Source organism: Oncorhynchus nerka, linkage group LG28 (assembly GCF_034236695.1).
Source record: "Oncorhynchus nerka isolate Pitt River linkage group LG28, Oner_Uvic_2.0, whole genome shotgun sequence".
NCBI classification, from domain to species: Eukaryota; Metazoa; Chordata; class Actinopteri; order Salmoniformes; family Salmonidae; genus Oncorhynchus; species Oncorhynchus nerka.
The window spans coordinates 58,011,908-58,036,335 of record NC_088423.1 but is presented as its reverse complement, the minus strand read 5'-3'; the positions used below and the strand labels follow the sequence as shown (position 1 = coordinate 58,036,335).

Here is a 24,428-nt window from a genome sequence, read left to right as displayed (position 1 = left end):
TAAAACGACCAGCAGGGGGAAACGAAGAGAAGAGAAAGCACAGGGACAAGACATAACATGACAGTACCCCCCCACTCACCGAGCGCCTCCTGGCGCACTCGAGGAGGAAACCTGGCGGCAACGGAGGAAATCACCGATCAGCGAACGGTCCAGCACGTCCCGAGATGGAACCCAACTCCTTTCCTCAGGACCGTACCGGAAAACGATGAAGAGGGAATCATAGTGCTATTATTATTCTTTAAATGAGACACGGGTAGAGAACTGTAAGAGTTAGAGCTATCAGGACCAAACAGGCCAGGAGAGTGACAACTTGGGGCAGACTGAGACACAGCAAGGCTAGGAGCAGGACCAGGAGAGATGCGGTGGCTGGGGACAGACTGAGACACAGCAAGGCCAGGGGTAGGGGCAGGAGGAGAGTTACCAGACTTAGTCTGCGCGCAGTCCGAACAAGCAGCCACGAAACGACGCGTGTCACGCTCCTGAGTGGGCCACCAAAAACGCTGGCGAATAGAAGCAAGCGTACCCCGAACGCCGGGGTGGCCGGCTAACTTGGCAGAGTGAGCCCACTGAAGAACGGCCAGACGAGTAGGAACGGGAACGAAAAGAAGGTTCCTAGGACAAGCGCGCGGAGACGGAGTGTGAGTGAGTGCTTGCTTTACCTGCCTCTCAATTCCCCAGACAGTCAACCCGACAACACGCCCCTCAGGGAGAATCCCCTCGGGGTCGGTGGAGGCTACTGAAGAACTGAAGAGACGGGATAAAGCATCAGGCTTGGTGTTCTTAGAGCCCGGACGATAAGAAATAACGAACTCGAAACGAGCGAAAAACAGCGCCCAACGAGCCTGACGCGCATTAAGTCGTTTGGCAGAACGGATGTACTCAAGGTTCTTATGGTCAGTCCAAACGACAAAAGGAACGGTCGCCCCCTCCATCCACTGTCGCCATTCGCCTAGGGCTAAGCGGATGGCGAGCAGTTCGCGGTTTACCACATCATAGTTACGTTCCGACGGCGACAGGCGATGAGAAAAATACGCGCAAGGGTGGACCTTATCGTCAGAATGGGAGCGCTGGGACAGAATGGCTCCCACGCCCACCTCTGACGCGTCAACCTCGACAATGAACTGTCTAGAGACGTCAGGTGTAACAAGGATAGGAGCGGATGTAAAACGCTTCTTGAGGAGATCAATACTACAATCATACGACCGGTGAGGAGGAAGGGAGGTGGCCCTGGACCGACTGAAGACCGTGCGCAGATCATGATATTCCTCCGGCACCCCTGTCAAATCACCAGGCTCCTCCTGAGAAGAGGGGGCAGAAGAAACAGGAGGGATAGCAGACATTAAACATTTCACATGACAAGAGACGTTCCAGGAGAGGATAGAATTACTAGACCAATTAATAGAAGGATTATGACACACTAGCCAGGGATGGCCCAAAACAACAGGCGTAAAAGGTGAACGAAAAATCTAAAAAGAAATGGTTTCGCTATGATTACCAGAGACAGTGAGGGTTAAAGGTAGCGTTTCACGCTGAATCCTGGGGAGAGGACTACCATCCAAGGCGAACATGGCCGTGGGCTCCCTAACTGTCTGAGAGGAATGTCATGTTCCCGAGCCCAGGCTTCGTCCATAAAACAGCCCTCCGCCCCAGAGTCTATCAAGGCACTGCAGGAAGCTGCCGAACCGGTCCAGCGTAGATGGACCGACAAGGTAGTACAGGATCTTGAAGGAGAGACCTGAGTAGTAGCGCTCACCAGTAGCCCTCCGCTTACTGATGAGCTCTGGCCTTTTACTGGACATGAAATGACAAAATGACCAGCGGAACCGCAATAGAGACAGAGGCGGTTGGTAATTCTCCGTTCCCTCTCCTTAGTCGAGATGCGAATACCCCCCAGCTGCATGGGCTCAGCACCTGAGCCAGTGGAGGAAGATGGTAGTGATGCGGAGAGGGGGAAACGGATAACGCGAGCTCTCTTCCACGAGCTCGGTGACGAAGATCTACCCGTCGTTCTATACGAATAGCGAGTTCAATCAAAGAATCCACGCTGGAAGGAACCTCCCGGGAGAGAATCTCATCCTTTACCTCCGCGTGGAGACCCTCCAGAAAACGAGCGAGCAACGCCGGCTCGTTCCAGTCACTGGAGGCAGCAAGAGTGCGAAACTCTATAGAGTAGTCCGTTATGGATCGATTCCCTTGACATAGGGAAGACGAGGCCCTGGAAGCTTCTTTCCCAAAAACTGAACGATCAAAAACCCGTATCATCTCCTCCTTAAAGTTCTGATACTGGTTAGTACACTCAGCCCTTGCCTCCCAGATTGCCGTGCCCCACTCACGAGCCCGTCCAGTAAGGAGAGATATGACGTAGGCGATACGAGCTGTACCCCTGGAGTACGTGTTGGGCTGGAGAGAGAACACAATATCACACTGGGTGAGGAACGAGCGGCATTCAGTGGGCTCCCCAGAGTAACACGGTGGGTTATTAATTCTGGGCTCCGGAGACTCGGAAGCCCTGGAAGTAGCCGGTGGATCGAGGCGGAGATTGTGAATATGTTTCGAGAGGTCGGAGACTTGGGCGGCCAGGGTCTCAACGGCATGTCGAGCAGCAGACAATTCCTGCTCGTGTCTGCCTAGCATCGCTCCCTGGATCTCGACGGCTGAGTAGAGAGGATCCGAAGTCGCTGGGTCCATTCTTGGTCGGATTCTTCTGTTATGCAGATGAGTGAGGACCCAACAGCGATTCAACAGAAACAGTCTTTTAATGTCCAAACAGGGAAAACATAAATCCTCAATCGTTACAGGAGATGTCCAAACAGGGAAAACATAAATCCTCTATCTTTGCAGGAGAGTCCTCCTTCTAGTAGTAGAGGAGAATTGCAGGGCTAGCGGCAACAGACTGCAGGTCCCTCAGGGTAGGCGCGGGCCGTAGAGGACAGAGACACCTGCTCACACGCAGCATCTAATAAAGAGGCAGATTACGACAGGACGGGACAAGGGCAAAGCAAACAAGAATCCGACAAGGACAGAAGCAGAAACAGAGAGAGAAATAGAGACTTAATCAGAGGGCAAAAGAGGGGACAGGTGTGAGAGAGTAAACGAGGTCGTTAGGAGAATGAGGAACAGCTGGGAGCAGGAACGGAACGATAGAGAGAGAGTAACCTAAAACGACCAGCAGGGGGAAACGAAGAGAAGAGAAAGCACAGGGACAAGACATAACATGACATCCAAACACGACGAGTTGAGTTTTTACCAAAAAGTTATATTTTGGTTTCATCTGATCATATGACATTCTCCCAATCTTCTTCTGGATCATCCAAATGCTCTCTAGCAAACTTCAGACGGGCCTGGACATGTACTGGCTTAAGCTGGGGGACACGTCTGGCACTGCAGGATTTGTGTCCCTGGCGGCGTAGTGTGTTACTGATGGTAGGCTTTGTTACTTTGGTCCCAGCTCTCTGCAGGTCATTCACTAGGTCCCCCCGTGTGGTTCTGGGATTTTTGCTCACCGTTCTTGTGATCATTTTGACCCCACGGGGTGAGATCTTGCGTGGAGCCCCAGATCGAGGGAGATTATCAGTGGTCTTGTATGTCTTCCATTTCCTAATAATTGCTCCCACAGTTGATTTCTTCAAACCAAGCTGCTTACCTGTTGTAGATTCAGTCTTCCCATCCTGGTGCAGGTCTACACTTTTGTTTATGGTGTCTTTTGACAGCTCTTTGGTCTTGGCCATAGTGAAGTTTGGAGTGTGACTGTTTGAGGTTGTGGACAGGTGTCTTTTATACTGATAACAAGTTCAAACAGGTGTCATTAATACAAACAGGTGTCATTCTTCTCTTAAAGAAGAAGTTACAGGTCTGTGAGAGCCAGAAATCTTGCTTGTTTGTAGGTGACCAAATACTTATTTTCCACCATAATTTGCAAATTAATTAATAAAAAATCCTACAATGTGATTTTCTGGATTTTCTTCCCTCATTTTGTCTGTCATAGTTGAAGTGTACCTATGATGAAAATTACAGACCTCTCTCATCTTTTTAAGTGGGAGAAGTTGCACAATTGGTGGATGACTAAATACTTTTTTGCCCCACTGTACATACTCCAACCAGAAGACATGGATTACAGGCAACATCTGCACCGAGCTAAAGAGCTGCCACTTTCAAGGAATGGGACACTAATCCGGACGCTTATATGAAATCCCGCTATGCCCTTAAATAAACCATCAAACAGGCAAAGTGTCAATGCAGATATAAATTGAATCCTACTACACTGATGCTCGTCGGATGTGGCAGGGTTTGAAAAATATTACGGATTACAAAAGGAAACCCAGCCGCGAGCTGCCCAGTGACGCGAGCCTCCCAGACGAGCTCAATGCCTTCGAGGCAAGCAACACTGAATCATGCATAAGAGCACCAGCTGTTCCAGACGACTGTGTGATCAAGCCACAGGGCCTGATGGATTACTAGGATTTGTACTAAGGAACACCTATACCTATGTGAGAATGCTGTTAATTGACTACAGCTCAGCGTTCAACCCTATAGTCCCCACAAAGCTCATCATAAAGCTAAGGATCCTGGTACTAAACCCCTCCCTCTGCAACTGGATCCTGGACTTCCTGATGCACCCCCACCCCAATTCAGGTGGTAAGGGCAGGCAACAAACACATCTGCCGGGCTTTCCGAATGGTGCTGTGGTCTAAGGCACTGCATCGTAGTGCTAGCTGTGCCACTAGAGATTCTGGGTTCGAGTCCAGGCTCTGGGAGACCGATGGGGCAGCACAAAATTTTCCAAACATTTGGCCGGCAGAGATGGCAGGGTTTGGCCGGCAGAGATGTCCTTGTCCCATTACGCACTAGGGACTCTTTTGGCGGGCCGGGCGCAGTGCACACTGACACGGTCGCCAGGTGTACAGTGTTTCCTCCGACACATTGGTGTGGATGGCTTCCGGGTTACGTGTGCATTGTGTCAAGAAGCAGTGTGCATTGGTTTGGTTGTGTTTCGGAGGACATACGGCTCTCGAACTTCACCTCTCCCTAGTCTGTACGGGAGTTGCAGCTATGAGACAAGACACTAACTACCACGGAATTGGGGAGTAAAAACAACACCTACCACGCTGATCCTCAACACTGGGGCCCCTCAGGGGTGCGTGGTTAGTCCCGTTCTGTACTCCCGGTTCAACCACAGTTGCGTGGCCAAGCAAGACTCCAACACCATCATTAAGATTTCTGACAACACAACAGTGATTTCTGACAACAATGAAACAGTCTATAGGGTCAGAGACCAGGTAGTGTGGTGCCAGGAGAACAACCTCTCTCAATGTGAGCAAGACAAAAGAGCTGATCGTGGACAATAGGAAAAGGAGTGCTGGACAGGCCCCATTTGCATCGATGGGGCTGAAGTGGAGCTCGACGAGAGTTTCAAGTTACTTGTTGTCCACATCACCAACAAACTATCATCATCCAAACACACCAAGACAGTTGTGAAGATGGCACAACAGCACCTTTTCCCCCTCAGGAGACTGAAAAGATTTGTCAAGGGTCCCCAGATCTTCATAAAGTTCTACAGCTGCACCATCGAGAGCACCCTCACCGGTTGCATCATCGCCCGGTATGGCAACTCCTCGGCAACTGACCGTAAAGCGCTATAGAGGGTAGTACATATGGATGTACTGGGGCCAAGATTCCTGACATCCAAGACCTATATACAGAACGGTGTCAGAGGAAGGCCGTAAAAATTGTTATAGACTCCAGTCACCTAAGTCATAGACTGTTCTATCTGCTGCTGCATGGCAAGCGGTACCGGAGTGCCAAGTCTAGGACCAAAATACTCTTTTAACAGCTTCTACCTCCAAGTCATAAGACTGCTGAACAATTAATCAAATGCCCAGCCGGACTATTTACATTTTATTTTTTTATTTCACCTTTATTTAACCAGGTAGGCTAGTTGAGAACAAGTTCTCATTTACAACTGCGACCTGGCCAATATAAAGCATAGCAGTGTGAACAGACAGCAACACAGAGTTACACATGGAGTAAACAATAAACAAGTCAATAACACAGTAGATTATTTTTTTAAGAGTCTATATACATTGTGTGCAAAAGGCATGAGGAGGTAGGCGAATAATTACAATTTAGCAGATTAACATTGGAGTGATAAATGATCAGATGGTCATGTGCAGGTAGAGATACTGGTGTGCAAAAGAGCAGAAAAGTAAATAAATAAAAACAGTATGGGGATGAGGTAGGTAAATTGGGTGGGCTATTTACCGATGGACTATGTACAGCTGCAGTGATCGGTTAGCTGCTCAGATAGCAGATGTGTAAAGTTGGTGAGGGAGATAAAAGTATTTGACCCCCTTACCCTTTGTTTTTACAATGCTGCTACTCGCTGTTTATTATCTATGCATAGTCACTTTACAAATGACCTCGACTAATCTGTACCCCCGCACATTGACTGATTACTGGTACAAGGCATATTGCCTTGTTTCTGTTATTGACTCATTACTGGTACTTCCTGCATGCTGCCTTGTTACTGTTATTTAATTTTCTTGTTACTTTTATACTTTTTTTTATACTCACCCCGCCCCCCCCCCTGGTAAATTTAGTAAATCAAATCTAATCAAATTGTATTTGTCACACACATTTATCAGATGTTATTGCGGGTGTAGCAAAATGATTTTTTCTTGAACTGCATTGTTGATTAAGGGCTTGTGACTAAGCATTTCACAGTTGTATTCGTCTCATGTGACAAATACCATTTATTTGGATAGATTTGATTTTAACACATCCTGACCCGTGAGGATAATTCTAATCAGGGCCAGCCACAACCAAACAGAACCAACCTCGAAATCAAACATTTTATCGAACACAAATTTGAGCAAAACTCCAAACTCTGTAAAACTCATAATAAACCATAACACAGTGAGAGAATCTGTTTACTGTGATTTACTGAATTACCCAATTACTGACATATATGGCTGTGAATCTTCCTTCATTTGCTGATTAAATTATCAAATTTCTGGCTTCTCCATGTTAAGCATTAGACCCATGATTGAGTCATTAATACAGCCATGTATGCCTCACTCTCTCTCCTGCTAATTTACCTCTTCATCCCAAATCAGGCATTTTAATAGGCTGCATTCAACATTACCGTTCATTCATCAATCTCGGCTGCTCACATTTGTTTTGCATCATAAGGACAGTGCCATCTAATGGGTCACCTTTTACATCCAACACCGTATGACAACAAACACAGAGTCAGCAAGTCTGTGCTTTCAACATACCAGCATCCTGATGATATCATCATATTCTATATTCTTCTCCCAAGAGTTACAACATATTTTCAGCAGTTACATACACACACACACACAAGGTCACCCAGCCCTCCACTAAGATTTCTGCCAGTGTGGTAGACACCTAGGATAGGAAAGATAGATGCAGTGTTTCCCTACCATTTCTCCCACTGGTCTTCCATCCACCCTTTCTCTCTTTCCCCTCCAGAGTCCATGCTGCAAGTGAGGGCATCCACAGAGGAGAGAAGGAGAAAAGGGGGGGGAGGAGGAGGGGTGCTCAGCTGGGTCGATAGGATAGGCATACGATTCAAAGCCCTGCTCTGGTTATCCCTCCTTCCTCCTGTCGCCCTAAATGTTCCTGAGCCCAGAATGGGAATATAGGAGTATCGTCGTTAGCAGCGGCAGGAGCAGCCAGCGCAAAGTGCTATTAGGTAACCGACTCCTCTCTTCTCTCCCACCGAGAGCCTTTTCTCGAATCATCAATGTTTACACTGTCCCGGATGTGCATCAGATGTACTATACGAGAGTAGAAAGACAGAAATCATTGTAGGATGGCTTGGCTGGGCTGAGAAGAGACCTCTCCAAAACATATCCCTCTTCAATTATTCATGGAGCAGATTGATCATGCTCAGGTTTTTCTCATCCTCTCTTTCTCATTATCCCTCTCCCTTTCCTATTTTCCTCCGCTCTCCCCTTTTCTCTAAACAAGATGGATGGAAGGAGACAGGGGGATCTGTTTCATCTCCGGAAGGGGGGGGGGGGGGGGGGGTGTACACTCCATTAACCCTGACCTTCATGCCACCTTCATGCCTTCTACAAAACTGTGTGTGTGTGTTTGTCATATTTTATTGAACACAGAAGGCGTACCAAGCACGATGTATATTGTTGAAATATTATATGTTGTGTATAATATACCTGATCATTGATGTATTATTTTGGTTATTAATGTGCCTTAGTGTACCTTAGTATATGGCTCCCACTTTTGCCCACTTTTGCCCATTGCGCTGTGGCAAGTACAGAATAAATGGAGGAAGTTAGGCCTTGTGTAGTAGGAGTCCTAGCTAGACGCAGGAGCAGCAAATTCTTTTGAAAATATAATTTCACATAATCTATGATCTATATTAATCAGAGAATACTTTTGTTTGGTTATATAAAGGAAGAAAAATCCTATTTTTTTGCATCATATCCCTGGATCTCTGTGCTCTTTGCCTTTTGGGAACTTTGTAGACTGTATGCATCAGAAACAACTCCGCTTCAGCTTGGGCAGTGACTATGTCAGCAAGGTAAAGAAGTCACTACAATCAAGTCAAAATAATCCGTAAAGGATATTTAACTGAAGGAAGCGCCGCTTCGGACACATGCTGGATACAGTTCTAACTTTCTATTTCATTCGGAACGCAAGGACAGCTCAATGGAAAGACTTTAACTCCTAGAATTCGCTTGCCAGAAAATACCAACCCTACTGTTATGATTGTCTACACTGAGCTGCACTGGAAACGCAATCATGGTTACATTAAGACAGCATGGAGCCTGCACGAGATATGGGATAATGTAACCATGATGGCGTTTCCAGTGCAGCTCAGGCTTTTTCTGCCATTGAAACTCTTGGGCGGCCACCAAAGCATTTTTTTGGGCCGCCCAAATAAAGAAATGCTGATAATCCGCCCACAAAAACCATATTAACTCCATCAGAAATTATGCATAAAATGTCTGCAATACAGTAATCTCCCTAGCAGAAGGCGGTGCTGGTGTGCACACATCATCTATGGAAAAACAATGTTCAAGACAATACACAACATTTCTGTGTCACCAGAGGATTTTAGTTCCACAGATCAATTATTAGACTGTATTAGTGATTTAAATATTTGGATGGCTCAACTTCCTCCAGCTAAATCAAGACGAGCAAGATAAACCACAAGGTAAAAAACCTAGGTGTCATTTTAGATTCTGAACTCAATTTCAAATCACACATTATGAATGTGACCAAAATAGCTTTTTACCACCTCAGGAACATTGCCAAGGTGTGGCCGTTTCTTTCTCAGGCTGAAACAGAGAGACTCATACATGCTTTTATTACAAGCAGGCTTGACTACTGTAATGCTTTCCTGTCTGGTCTATCCAAGGAAGCCATTGGTCAACTGCAAAAAGTACACAATGCTGCAGCACGGGTACTGACCAAGACCAGACGGAGAGCACATATTACACTCTTTTTAATTGTGTACCCCAATACATATTAGACATGCTTTTGAGTTATGTTAACAGTAGGTCCCTCAGGTTCTCTGGCACTGGCCTTTTAACTATTCCAAAGCCTAGAACAAAAGGGCATGGAGAGACAGCCTTTAATTGCAATGTCCCCAGTCTCTGGAATAGCCTGCCAGAGAACCTGAGGGAGGCCGAAACAGTGGACATATTTAAAAGAGGTTTTAAAATGCACCTTTATACTAGCTGGTAAATTCGCTCTGGCTATCTACTCTGATTTCAGACCACGGGTAAGATAGTCTAGCTAGCTACGTTTTCATATACAGTGCCTTGGGAAAGTATTCGGCCCCCTTGAACTTTGCGACCTTTTGCCACATTTCAGGCTTCAAACATAAAGATATAAAACTGTATTTGTTTGTGAAGAATCAACAAACAAGTGGGACACAATCATGAAGTGGAACGACATTTATTGGATATTTCAAACTTTTTTAACAAATCAAAAACTGAAAAATTGGGCGTGCAAAAGTTCTGACTTAGAATATGTGGACAACTACAAATACCTAGGTGTCTGGTTAGACTGTAAACTCTCCTTCCAGACTCACATCAAACATCTCCAATCCAAAGTTAAATCTAGAATTGGCTTCCTATTTTGCAACAAAGCTCCTTCACTCATGCTGCCAAACATACCCTCGTTAAACTGACCATCCTACCGATCCTCAACTTTGTCGATGTCATTTACAAAATAGCCTCCAATACCCTACTCAATAAATATCTATCACAGTGCCATCCGTTTTGTCACCAATGCCCCATATACTACCCACCACTGCGACCTGTACACTCTCGTTTGCTGGCCCACGCTTCATACCTTTCGACATACCCACTGGCTCCAGGTCATCTATAAGACCCTGCTAGGTAAAGTCCCCCCTTATCTCAGCCCGCTGGTCACCATAGCAGCACCCACCTGTAGCAGGCACTCCAGCAGGTATATCTCTCTGGTCACCCCCAAAATCAATTCCTCCTTTGCCCGTCTCTCCTTCCAGTTCTCTGCAGCCAATGACTGGAACGAACTACAAAAATCTCTGAAACTGGAAACACTTATCTCCCTCACTAGCTTTAAGCACCAGCTGTCAGAGCAGCTCACAGATTACTGCACCTGTACATAGCCCATCTATAATTTAGCCCAAACAACTTCAACAATCTTCTCCTACTGTATTTATTTATTTTGCTCCTTTGCACCCCATTATTTATATTTCTACTTTGCACATTCTTCCACTGCAAATCTACCATTCCAGTGTTTTACTTCGCCACCATGGCCTTTTTTTTGCCTTTTCCTCCCTTATATCACCTCATTTACTCACATTGTATATATACTTATTTTTCTATTGTATTATTGACTGTATGCTTGTTTTACTCCATGTGTAACTCTGTGTTGTTGTATGTGTCGAACTGCTTTGCTTTATCTTGGCCAGCTCGCAATTGTAAATGACAACTTGTTCTCAACTTGCCTACCTGGTTAAATAAAGGTGAAATAAATATAATAAAATAAAAATAAGTAATCAGCATAAATGCACTATTTCACAATCTGTCTTATCTTTTGCTCTCCACAAAAATATACGTGATAACATTTTGTACAGGCTATATGGGAATTTAAAGGCATTTAATGTACCAAAGTATCACATTCTTCTGCAACAAATACATGTTTTGTGCAGAGGTACCGAAACTGAAAGATGGAACAGTATCAATTTTTGGCTACACATGTACTTCATTGTCAAAATTCAAGTTGTCACTTTAATTAAAAACATAAAATTAGCCAAGACGCAATTTAACTTAAGTAGAAGTAGGTTTATGTGTTGACTGCTATCCCAACTTGTCTTTCAGAGATGATAAAGTAGTCAATCTGAAATGTTATAAATCTGTTCATAACATAGCACAAAAATAAATAAAATTGTCATACATGCATTATTATTACCACTATTGTTGATAATATTATAATTATATAAATACTATCATAAATAATTGTTTATATTACTATATCACTTGATTATATATGATTCATAAGTTACTATACGCATCACAGAATGGTAAACTGGACTTTTTTCCCCACACCTTATTTCAACCAGTTTTTCCAGTTGTGTAAACCCTACCAAAAAGGACACTACTATGTGACACTCACGAGCTATGCAGTTGTCCCTTTAGGTCTATCAATAAATAGATACGGGATACAAACATTGATTTTGATAATTAATATATGTATTCTCCTCTCATGTTCCAGTTAGTTTAAGGTCCTTGATGGTGTAATCCAGTGCAAGAAATTATGTCTAACTTATGTTGATACAAATGGACAACACCAACTTTAAATGAGTTCAAAATGGATTATCACACAAAATGAAACATTTCAACGACACCTGATTGCAACAAGTGCATTCCAACGGACGTGTTACCCATTAAAAATTATTCTTCAACCTCATTCTGGAGGTTCAGACAATGGAATGCTTAGAATCAGCACCCCTATTAAAATGAGGAGCATTTTGTAGAAGTATAGATGGTTGATAAGGCTTCAGAACACCATGACTGAGTCTGCCACTTGTCACCTGTGGGAAAGCCAGAGGGTGTTTTATCAGAATCTGGGAGCTCTCATGGACATATAAGTTATGGTTATTCCTTTCCAGACATATAGTACATACAATACAAAAACAACTTCACAGACTTCGAGGCGCCAACATAATTTTTTTTAATGTGAGTATGAGGTCCCTATGAATTGATGAAAAGCTTTATGCTTCCTCAAAGTTAACAAATGGAGACTGATGAAGAGGAATAGAAGAAAATGGAAGAAAGCAATGTAGCCTGAAAATCAATGAGGAAACATATTCAGCTACAATGGAAGTACTATCTCATTGTGAGTTACCATTGTGAACAGAAGGGCAAGAAATACAACATTAAAAACAAAAACGTCTCACAAAGTAAGGTAAAAATCCACTGAGGTTGTTGTGTCATTTCAGCAAGCCATGACACCCACCATCGCAGATTGGTCTGAAATAATTTCATTTCTGTAGTTAGAAACAGATAAGATTAGCATTTCTGCAATATTATTTTGTTGAAATATAATTTAATCTCTGAGTATTTACGCTAATTGATTGCACACAAATTGCCCATTTTAAATTGATCGATTCCTCATGTCTCACTCCTTGTTAGGAAAACATTTTGTCCAAATCCGATGTTAGGTAGTATAATTATTGAATTTTATATGAATCATATAATATTCAATAAAAATAGTACCTAACGTCAGATTTGGACCAAACCTTTTTCTAACAAGGAGTAAGACATGAGGAATCGAAAGAAACTATCAAAAGCCACCCACGGACACCACACACCCCACGCCAATCCCACCCTAAATAAAGAGAATACAGTATTAGTTCTCTATGTTTGACGAATAGTATGGACCTCGACTCAGAGTGTTATTTCTTCATCCTATGTAATGTATTCTCAGTGAATTTGGTGATGTTTTTTTCTTCCTGTTCAGAGAAATTAATAATTTAAGTTAGGTTAATGCCCCATCCTACATCTTGATATTACAATGTTCTGACCACTAGATGGTGCTGTTCCTACTTGTAGTTTTTTTTTCAGAATGCCCCTCAGTGTTAAAGGGATTGTTCACCCAAATGACATATTGTTTCCTTACCCTGTAAGCAGTTTAGGGACAAGTTATGACAGCATCCCATGTTTTGGTTTTGTTAATCTGGCCGGTGTTTGAAATGCTAACTTTTAACCATTTGTGGCACAAATCCAATGCAAGTCAATGGTACCTATATAAGCATTTCCAAGCTTCATATCTAAATCATCTGTCAGTAACTTAACAGCTTTAAATACTTCAGAATGATTTGGACATGAAGCATGAAAATGCTAATACAGGTACCATTGACTTGCATTGGAGTTGTGTCAGTGGACAACAAAACCAACACATGGGCTGTTTAATTTTTTTCTTCAAAGACTGCTAACAGGTAAGGAAACCAAATGTAATTATGTAATTTAGGTGAACTGTCCCTTTAACATGAAGTGGGGGAGGAATTCCTTAAGAAAAGCAATCCTGGAGGTTAGGGTCTACATTTATTGAACGTAATGCCCAATTTGGGTGGAATCAATTAGCTTAATTTCTCAAAGATCAAATTATATTTCAACAAAATATTGTTGCAGGAATACTAATATATACTAATACTAACAGAAACAATTTCAGTACAATCTGAGAAGGTGGGTGTCGAAAGCCTCTTTCTTGTGAATTTTTTAGATGGAACGACCCACTGATGTCTTAGTATGAGAGCAATGATATAGAGCCCATGTTCATGTAAATAAAGCGTAATTCAGAGTCCACAGCAACAGAGCAGCAGTCTGTAGTCCAGCCCAACTAAGCTCCTCCCCCAAATTCTAGACCAACACTGCTCGGCTTCCATATGCAACTCCAATTCAACTGAATGTGATGACAGACAGATAAATTGCTTGCACTGCGCTGAGAATTTGAAAAGTATGAAAGCCAACGGTACAATCTGTGTTCCAATTTGTTTAAATATACCATTCAATTGAGACAACTGACAACTATCAAAGCAGGAATTGAATCAAGCAAATTAGCATGGCCCTAAAAAAGGCTAATCTGCAGATGTAAACACAGTATGCATTGTTTCATTCAAAAAACTTATGTCATGATATAGATCAACTCATGCCATATCAGCTATCAAAAACAAAATATAACAAACACATTTGGACAGGAATGATGTTGGCTACCCATGAGAGCTCAACGAATTCACTCAAAGTGCTTTGCTGTCCTAGGTTTCTGTTGAAGACCAGCTCAGGACGCTAGGCTGCAACATAGCAGTAGTGGATTCCATGGCTTGGTTTTATTATTAACTCCACACTAAAGGTGTCGCCCATCTCGTCCCATTGCTTTCTATACTGTGCTCTTCACTGGGCAGGGCTCTCACATCTGGAGAGGTGAGAAAGGGTAGAAGGGATACTGGGCCTCATCTTCATCCACAAAAAAGCACTGGAAGTAGGGCATCTCATCTGAAAAGTATCCAGAGTATAAAAAAAATAGAGACAGTCCACTTCCCATCATTAGCTTATAAATCATTTGTGAAGCATTTATGTTGGCCTTATACTGCACAGGGCTTATGAAGGCCTTATAAGTTATACTTGATGAAAAGTGTAACTGGTATGTGATCCATATACTGCTCTTAAAATATAATATTTGGAGTGCTACTGTGTGAAAATAATATTTACCTTCTGTGGCGAAGGAGTCTGTTATAACAGGCTCTGCTGTTGAAGAAAGAGGTCATGATTTTAATGTCACGATGATCAATGTTTCAATGAGTCTAGACGTTCATGAGAAACACAGACTTGAGCTAATTGTTTTGAGGATGGAGACCTCTGTAAGTTACGTTTTGGAAAGAAGGGGTGTGGAATGAAAGAAACGTTGGGTCGGGGGTGGCATAACTTGCAGGACTGGTATGCTGCAAGTGTCTTTGTTTTGACATGTTTATTTTCTCTAACTTTGCCCTAACCCTAACCACCCTCTAGCATGCTTAAACCAAACCCTAGTCTCACGTGGCTATCTTTTACAAATCTCGTCTTGTTGACACAACTATTAGAAGTTTGGACAACCCTTGTGTATGATTGCGAGCTAGATTGTTGCAAGTCAGAATTATTTTCAGAAACACCACTTCTGTTATGCAGCTCCACCCAAGATACATATCTGATTGGTTTGATAAGTGGCAACGGGTCACTATCCCTTCTGACTATCTTTCTGCCAACAAATGCTACCCTAACAGATGCTACTCTAACCCATAACCACTTTAACCTCTTGTGCATGCATGCAAATTACGAATCATACAATGTTAAATTTTCTTGTGAGATGAAATTGCTTCAGAATCACAGAGTGCCTTTAGATTTCAGTTGCTGAATAGGATAGAATAGAAATAGAATTAAATAGAAAAGACTAGAATGGAATGGAATATAAAAGAATAGGGGTATTACCCTTTGCTTTCTCTTCTTTGGCAGGCTTCTTCTCAGCAGACTTTTCTATATTAGAAAGGGATACCAATAAAACAATTGTTATGTGTTTCTGAAAATCTTCTAACCATTTTTGTGCCATTAACCAGGTTTCCATCCAACCTTATGTTAGTAAAGTACAAAGTACAGGTCTGATGGAAACTGATGCAAAATTGTTGGTAAACTATGTCGACAAAACAAAATATGTTAGACAAGGTGGGATCTTTTAGAGTCTGTAAAATGAATTATGTGAGAAATAGCAGTGGAAACGTCTTTATGCGCAAATATTGATATAATAACCATCATATTAAGGTTGGTGTCACGACTCCTACCGAAGGTAGCTCCCCTTCCTGTTCGGGTGGCGCTCCACGGTCGTCGTAACAGGCCTACTTGCTGCCACTGATCCCTTTTCCCCTTTTCCGTTTCACCTGTGTCTGTTTTAGGCAGATTGGTTTGGCTTTATTTACCAGCAGGCCCGCCTGTGTTTTTTGTTTGTTGCTGGACTGTTTAAGTCCCCCGTGTTTGGGGCATTTGTTTTGGTGAGTCAGCACCAAACTCACCCAGAACCCCCTGTTGGTCAAATGTTTGTCTTGATTTTGTTTCTTGATTTTTTCCTCTCTTCCCAGCATGAGGCGCTAGTCGATTCAGGCGCAGCTGGGAATTTTATGGATTGCGGACTCGCCATCAAACTGGGTGTTCCACTAGTGCCGATAGATTCTCCCTTCCCTGTGCACTCCCTAGATAGCCGGCCATTAGGGGCAGGGTTGGTCAGGGAGGCCACGGTTCTACTGGACATGGTGATGCAGGGGAATCATAAGGAGCGGATTAGTCTCTTCATTATCGATTCACCTGCGTTTCCAGTGGTCCTGGGGATTCCCTGGCTGGCTAGTCACAATCCTACGATTTCGTGGAGACAGGGAGTTCTCCAGGGGTGGTCAGAAGAGTGTTCAGGAAGGTGTATGGGAGTTTCCATCGGTGCCACGTCGGTGGAGAGTCCAGACTTCCACTGTGCGCATCCCCCCTGAATATGCCGATTTGGCAATCGCTTTCAGTAAGAAGAGAGCGACTAAATTACCACCTCATCGACAGGGGGATTGTGCGATAAATCTCCAGGTAAACGCTGCGCTTCCCAAGAGTCACGTGTACCCATTGTCACAGGAGGAGACGTTGGCTATGGAGACATGTCACGGAATCTCTGGGGCAGGGGTACATTCGGCGCTCCATCTCACCCGTCTCCTCGAGTTTCTTTTTTGTGAAGAAAAAGGAGGGAGGTCTGCGTCCGTGCATTGATTACAGAGGTCTAAATGCCATCAAAGTGGAGTGTAGTTACCTCTCATTGCTAAGGCGGTGGAATCATTTCACAGAGCACAAAACTGGACCTCAGGAGCGCGAATAGTCTGGTGCGTATTCGGGATGGAGACGAGTAGAAAACCGTGTTTAGTACCACATCGGGCCACTATGAGTACCTCGTCATGCCGTATGTGTTAAAGAATGCTCCAGCTGTATTTCACTCCTTTGTAGATGAAATTCTCAGGGAGCTGCACGGGCAGGGCGTGGTTGTCTATATCAATGATATTCTGATCTATTCCGCCACCCGCGCCACACATGTGTCTCTGGTGCGCAAGGTGCTTAAGTAGACTGCTGGAGCATGACCTATACGTCAAGGCTGAGAAGTGTGTGTTCTCCAAACGAGCCGTCTCCTTCCTGGTCTATCGCATTTCCACCTCGGGGGTGGTGATGGAGTGTGACCGCATTAAGGCCGTGCGTAATTGGCCGACTCCGACCACGGTGAAGGAGGTGCAGCGGTTCCTTGGGTTTGCCCATTACTACCGGAGGTTTATCCGGGGTTTTGGCCAGGTAGCAGCCCCCATTACCTCACTGCTGAAGGGGGGCCGTTGTGTTTGCGGTGGTCGGCAGAGGCGGACAGAACCTTCAATAGGTTGAAAGCGCTGTTCACGGATGCACCTGTGTTGGCGCACCCGGACCCCTCTCTAGCATTCATAGTGGGGGTGGACGCGTCCGAGGCTGGGGTGGGTGCCATGCTATCAAAACGCTCGGGTACGCCTCCAAAACTCCACCAGAGCGTAACTATGATGTGGGGGACCGGGAGTTGTTAGCGGTGGTAAAAGCCCTGAGGGTGTGGAGACACTGGCTTGAGGGGGCTAAGCACCCTTTTCTCATCTGGACCGACCACCAGAATCTGGAGTATATCCGGGTAGCTAGGAGACTGAATCCACGTCAGGCAAGGTGGGCCATGTTCTTCACCCGATTCAGGTTCACTGTCTTATAGACCAGGCTCCCTGAACACAAAGGCCGACGCGCTGTCCCGTCTCTATGACACGGAGGATCAGTCCATCGAGCCTACTCCCATCCTTTCAGCCTCGAGGATGGTGGTACCAGTGGTATGGGAGGTGGAATCAGACATCGAGCGGGCATTGAGGGCGGAACCTGCGCCTCCTCAGTGTCCGGCTGGGCCTAAGTACGTGTCGCTTGGTGTTCGGGACCAACTGATTCGGTGGGCTCACACCCTACCCTCCTCGGGTCATCCTGGGGTGGCGAGGACAGTGGGGGGCCTCCGGGGGAAGTATTGGTTGCCCACCTTTGCTAGGGACGTTAGGTTTTATGTCTCTTCCTGTTCAGTGTGCGCCCAGAGTAAGGCTCCTAGGCACCTTCCTAGAGGGAAGTTACAACCCCTCCCCGTTCCACAACGGCCATGGTCTCACTTAGCAGTGGATTTCCTGACCGATCTTCCCCCGTCTCTGGGGAACACTATGGTCTTGGTTTTCTAAGTCCTGCCGTCTCCTCCCGTTGCCCGGTCTCCCTACAGCCCTACAGACTGCGGAGGTGCCATTTACCCATGTCTTCCAGCACTATGGGGTACTGGAGTCTCTCATCGGGGTCCCCAGTTCACGTCCCGGGTATGGAGGGCGTTCATGGAGCTTCCGGGGGTCTTGGTCAGCCTGACCTCCGGTTATCACCTAGAGAGTAATGGGCAGGTGGAGGAGTGTACCAGGAGGTGGGTAGGTTTCTGCGGTCGTATTGCCAGGACCAGCCAAGGGAGTGGTCTAGGTGCGTCACTCCTCGATGAACCTATCTCCGTTTTCAGTGTGTGTTGGGCTACCAGCCGGTCCTAGCACCTTGGCATCCGAGTTAGACCGAGGCTCCTGCGGTGGAGGAGTGGGTGCAGCGCTCCAAGAAAACCTGGAAGGCCGTCCAGGAATCCCTCAAACAAGCCAGTGGACGGCAGAAGAGGAGTGCTGACTGCCACCGGAGTGAGGCCCCCGTGTTTGCACCGGGGGACAGCGTCTGGCTCTCGACCCGATTACCTGCCCCTCCGCTTGCCCTGCCGGAAGCTGGAGCCGCAGTGTGTGGGGCCTTTCAAAGTCCTGAGGAGGATAAACGAGGTGTGTTTTTGGTTACAACTCCCTTCCTATTATCGCATTAACCCCTCGTTTCATGTCTCTCTCCTCAGGACAGTGGTAGCTGGTCCCCTGCAGGACGTTAAGGTTCCGGAGGTCCCTCCGCCCCATCTGGACATCGAGGGGTCCCCGGTGTACACGATATCGGCAATTCTGAACTCGAGATGCCGGGTGAGGGTCCTGCAGTACCTCGTGGACTGGGAGGGGTACTGTCCGGAGGAGAGGTGCTGGGTACCGGTGGGGGACATCTTGGAACCGTCACTGTTGAGGGATTTCCATCGCCTCCATCCGGATCGCCCTGCGCCTCACCCTCCGGGTCGCCCTCGAGGCCGGTGTCAGGGGGGAGGGGTACTGTCAGGACTCAGGTAGCTCCGCTTCCTGGTTGGGTTGGGCTTTATTTACCAGCAGGCCCACCATCTTTATACGGTTTCTGGTTAGTGTAGGTTTTAATTGTCCCACTGGGTACGACAGGTCCTATACACTTTCTTATAGAGTCACTCACCGATCAGCGTATACGTCAATATTATTCTCTGAGGCTACCTGCGTGAGCCGCGCGTCGGGGGGCGGTACTGTCAGGAATCCTACCGTAGGTAGCTCCGCTTCTGGTTGGGTGGGCTTTATTTACCAGCAGGCCCGCCATCTTTATACGGTTTCTGGTTAGGGTAGGTTTTAATTGTCTCACTGGGTACGACAGCTCCTCCTTATATACTTCCTTAACCTGTTGCTTCTACTCGGGACGCTTGTGTCCCAACTAGAGCTCTGGAAATGCAAATGCGCTACGCTAAATGCTAATAGTATTAGTTAAAACTCAAAAGTTCATTAAAATACACATGCAGGGTATCGAATTAAAGCTACACTCGTTGTGAATCCAGGCAACAAGTCAGATTTTTTAAATGCTTTTCGGCGAAAGCATGAGAAGCTATTATCTGATAGCATGCAACACCCCAAAAGACCCACAGGGGACGTAAACAAAATAATTAGCATTTCGGCGTTACACAAACCGCACAATAAAATAGAAAACATTCATTACCTTTCACCATCTTCTTTGTTGGCACTCCTAGATGTCCCATAAACACTATTTGGGTCTTTATTTCGATTAAATCGGTCCATATAAAGCCTAGATATCGTTATATGTAGACTGTGTGATAAACGAAAAAAACATCGTTTCAAAACGTAACGTCATTTTTTAAAATTCAAAAAGTCGACGATAAACTTTCACAAAACACTTCGAAATACGTTTGTAATGCAACTTTAGGTATTAGTAAACGTTAATAAGCGATAAAATTCATCAGGAGGCGATGTAAAGATCATTAGCTGTCCGTCTGGAAAAATGTCCGGCTAGAAACTCAGTCGGTCCTAGACCGGATTAGATACGGTGTCCTGTATGTGTTTGACCAAGAAAAAACTCGAAGGGAAATGACAAGACTCTAGACACCCTGTGGAAGCTGTAGGTACTGCAACCTCAGTCAATTAATTGTGGTTCACGTTTATCAATGGGTTCAAGTAGTGCATGGATATATTTTCCCCATTTTCAGTGATCAGTTTTTCCTGTGCTTTTCGATGTAAATGCCGTTCTGGTAAAGCCACAGCAGTGATTTAACCAGTTTTTTAAACGTCTGAGTGTTTTCTATCCACACAGACTAAGCAAATGCATATACTATATTCCTGGCATGAGTAGCAGGGCGCTGAAATGTTGCGCGATTTTTAACAGAATGTTCAAAAAAGTAGAGGGTCGACTGAAGAGGTTAAAGATTCACTCACCGATCAGCGTATACGTCAATATTATTCTCTGAGGCTACCTGGGTCATATCCCAGTCTGCGTGATCAAAACAATCTTGAAATGTGGATTCCGATTGGCCAGACCAATGAATAGTCCTTAGCACGGGTATTTCCTGTTTGAGTTCCTGCCTATAGGAAGGGAGGGGCTAAATGGAGTCGTGGTCAGATTTGCAGAAAGGAGGGTGGGGGAGGACCTTGTATGCATTGTAACAATAGTCCAGTGTTTTTTCAGCGCGAGTGCTACAGTCGATATGCTGATAGAATTTAGGTAGCTTTTTTCTCAAATTTGCTTTGTTAAAATCCCCACCTACAATAAATTCAGTCTTAGGATATATGGTTTCCAGTTTGCATAAAGTCCAGTGAAGTTCCTTGGAGGCCGTCGTGGTATCGCCTTGAGGGGGGATATACATGGCTGTGACAATAACCAAAGAGAATTTCTTGTGAGGAATTCTAGGTCAGGTGAACAATTACACCATGAGTCGTTAATCATGAAACATACACCTCTGCCCTTCTTCTCAGAGAGAGGTTTATTCCTGTCGGTGCGATGCACTGAGAATCCAGGTGGCTGTACTGGCAGCATATCCTGAGAGAGCCATGTTTCTGTGAAACAAAGTACGTTGCAATCCCTGATGTCTCTCTGGAATGCAAACCTTCCCCGATTTTGTTAACTTTGTTATCTAGGGACTGGACATTAACGGATAATATACTCGGAAGCGGTGGGTGGTGTGCAAGCCTCCGAAGTCTGACTAGAAACCAGTTCAAATGCCCTGGACAAAGGATCCGCTTCGGGAAAATCCTATTCATGGTCATAGTGCTGGTAAGTTGATGCCGCTCTGATATCCAATAGTTCTTCCCGCCTGTATGTAATAACACATAAGATTTTCTGGGCTAACAATGTAAGAAATAATACATAAAAAAGAAAATACTGCAAAGTTTCCTAAGGACTAGAATCGAGGCAGCCCTCTCTGTCAGCGCCATTTGTTGTGCTATTGAAAAGCAACAGCTATCATTTGGTAGATTCAGACTGGGTTTCAGACAGAAATAAATAAATGGCAAACTGCAATTGACTTAACACTACAATCCTGATTATGAGGTGTAACGGAGGGGGAAAATTCCATTCGATCAGGCAATGCAAAACTATATCAATCTTCTGTTGTTTAATTATCACTTTGATTCCAACTATATATGGTGGGGCAAAAAAGTTTAAAAAGATGAGAGAGGCCTGTAATTTTCATCATAGGTACACTTCAACTATGACAGACAAAATGAGAAAATAATCCAGAATATCACATTGTAGGATTTTTAATGAATTTATTTGCGAAGTATGGTGGGAAAAAAAGTATTTGGTCAATAACAAAAGTCTCTCAATACTTTGTTATATACCCTTTGTTGGCAATAACAGAGGTCAAACATTTTCTGTAAGTCTTCACAAGGTTTGCACACACTGTTGCTGGTATTTTGGCCCATTCCTCCATGCAGATCTCCTCTAGAGCAGTGATGTTTTGGGGCTGTTGCTGGGCAACATGGACTTTCAACTCCCAGCAAAGATTTTCTATGGGGTTGAGATCTGGAGACTGGCTAGGCCACTCCAGGACCTTGAAATGCTTCTTACGAAGCCACTCCTTCGTTTCCCGTGTGGTGTGTTTGGGATCATTGTCATGCTGAAAGACCCAGCCACGTTTCACCTTCAATGCCCTTGCTGATGGAAGGAGGTTTTCTCTCAAAATCTCACGATACATGGCCCCATTCATTCTTTCCTATACACGGATCAGTCGTCCTGGTCCCTTGCAGAAAAACAGCCCCAAAGCATGATGTTTCCACCCCCATGCTTCACAGTAGGTATGGTGTTCTTTGGATGCAGCTCAGCATTCTTTGTCCTCCAAACACGACGAGTTGAGTTTTTACCAAAAAGTTATATTTTGGTTTCATCTGACCATATGACATTCTCCCAATCTTCTTCTGGATCATCCAAATGCTCTCTAGCAAACTTCAGAGGGGCCTGGACATGTACTGGCTTAAGCTGGGGGACACGTCTGGCACTGCAGGATTTGAGTACTTGCGGCGTAGTGTGTTACTGATGGTAGGCTTTGGGGTTAGATCTTGCGTGGAGCCCCAGATCGAGGGAGATTATCAGTGGTCTTGTATGTCTTCCATTTCCTAATAATTGCTCCCACAGTTGATTTCTTCAAACCAAGCTGCTTACCTATTGCAGATTCAGTCTTCCCAGCCTGGTGCAGGTGTACAATTTTGTTTCTGGTGTCCTTTGACAGCTCTTTGGTCTTGGCCATAGTGGAGTTTGGAGTGTGACTGTTGGAGGTTGTCGACAGGTTTCTTTTATACTGATAACAAGTTCAATCAGGTGCCATTAATACAGTTAAAGTAGAGGACAGAGGAGCCTCTTAACCTGTTACTCCTACCCCCTACTTTTTCGAACATTCTGTTAAAAATCGCGCAACATTTCAGCACCCTGCTACTCATGCCAGGAATATAGTATATGCATATGATTAGTATGTGTGGATAGAAAACACTCAGACGTTTATAAAACTGGTTAAATCACGGCTGTGACTATAACAGAACGTGCGTTTCATCGAAAAGTGCAGGAAAATCTGATCACTGAAAATGGAAAAATATATCCATGCGCCACTTCAACCGATTGATAAAGGTGATCCACATTAAATGGGGCCGAGGTTGCAATACCTACAGCTTCCACACGATGTCAACAGTCTTGTCCCTCCACTTGTTTCTTGGTCAAACAAACAAGAGACAGCCCATTTCTTCAGGTCTCCGACCGGATATTTTGGTTGAGATTTACCCGGACATTATTTCCAGACGTACAGCTATAGAATATACATCACCCCGTGATCAATTTGATAGATTATTAACGTTTACTAATACCTAAAGTTGCATTACAAAAGTATTTTGAAGTGTTTTGTGAAAGTTTATCGTCGACTTTTTTAATTTTAAAAAATGACGTTACGTTATAAAACGCAATTTTAGTCTTCATAGATCGATATCTAGGCTATATATGGACCGATTTAATCGAAAAAAAAGACCCAATAGGGATGTTTATGGGACATCTAGGAGTGCCAACAAAGAAGATCAAAGGTAATGAATGTTTTATATTTTAATTCTGCGTTTTGTGTAGCGCCCGACTATGCTAATTATTTTGTTTACGTACCATTCGTGTCTTTTGGGGTGTTACATGCTATCAGATAATAGCTTCTCATGCTTTCGCCGAAAAGCATTTTAAAAATCTGACTTGTTGCCTGGATTCACAACGAGTGTAGCTTTAATTCAATATCCTGCATGTGTATTTTAATGAACGTTTGAGTTTTAACGAGTGCTATTAGCATTTAGCGTAGCGCACTTACATTTCCAGATGGCTAGATGAGAAGCCTGCGCGTCGGGTCGACGTAAGAGGTTAATGACAAAGTGAAAACATTTTTTGAGTATTTGTTGCATAGTTAAAAAAATGTAATATGTAAATGGTATACTATATTTCTGTAAGTATTCACAACCCTGAGTAAATACTTTAAAGAACCACTTTTGGGGAAAAAAATTACAGCTGTGAGTGTTTTTGGGTATGTCTCTAAGAGCTTTGCACTCTAGATTGTACAATATTTGCAAATTATTATTTTAAAAGTTCTGTCAAGTTGATTGTTGATCCTTGCTAGACAGCCATTTTCAAGTCGTGATATAGATTTTCAAAACA

The 24,428-nt window shown here is 44.4% G+C and overlaps 1 protein-coding gene across 45 annotated transcripts in view; it reads right to left on the bottom strand.

Annotated features, from left to right (window-relative positions):
- Positions 1 to 12,196: 12,196 nt before the first annotated feature.
- The window catches only part of si:ch211-266g18.10 (nucleolar protein dao-5), a 157,221-nt gene continuing 144,989 nt past the window's right edge, over positions 12,197 to 24,428 (bottom strand). For 43 of the 45 annotated variants that reach the window (XM_065012940.1, XM_065012936.1, XM_065012931.1 and 40 more), the window contains 3 exons: positions 15,504 to 15,548; positions 14,751 to 14,786; positions 12,197 to 14,534 (listed from right to left, as the gene is read on the bottom strand). In XM_065012940.1, coding sequence (XP_064869012.1) covers positions 14,449 to 14,534; positions 14,751 to 14,786; positions 15,504 to 15,548 — 167 coding nt within the window. In that variant the 3' untranslated portion in view covers positions 12,197 to 14,448. The remainder of the gene's footprint in view (positions 14,535 to 14,750; positions 14,787 to 15,503; positions 15,549 to 24,428) is intronic. The other 2 variants (XM_065012916.1, XM_065012893.1) reach the window with 1 other exon arrangement.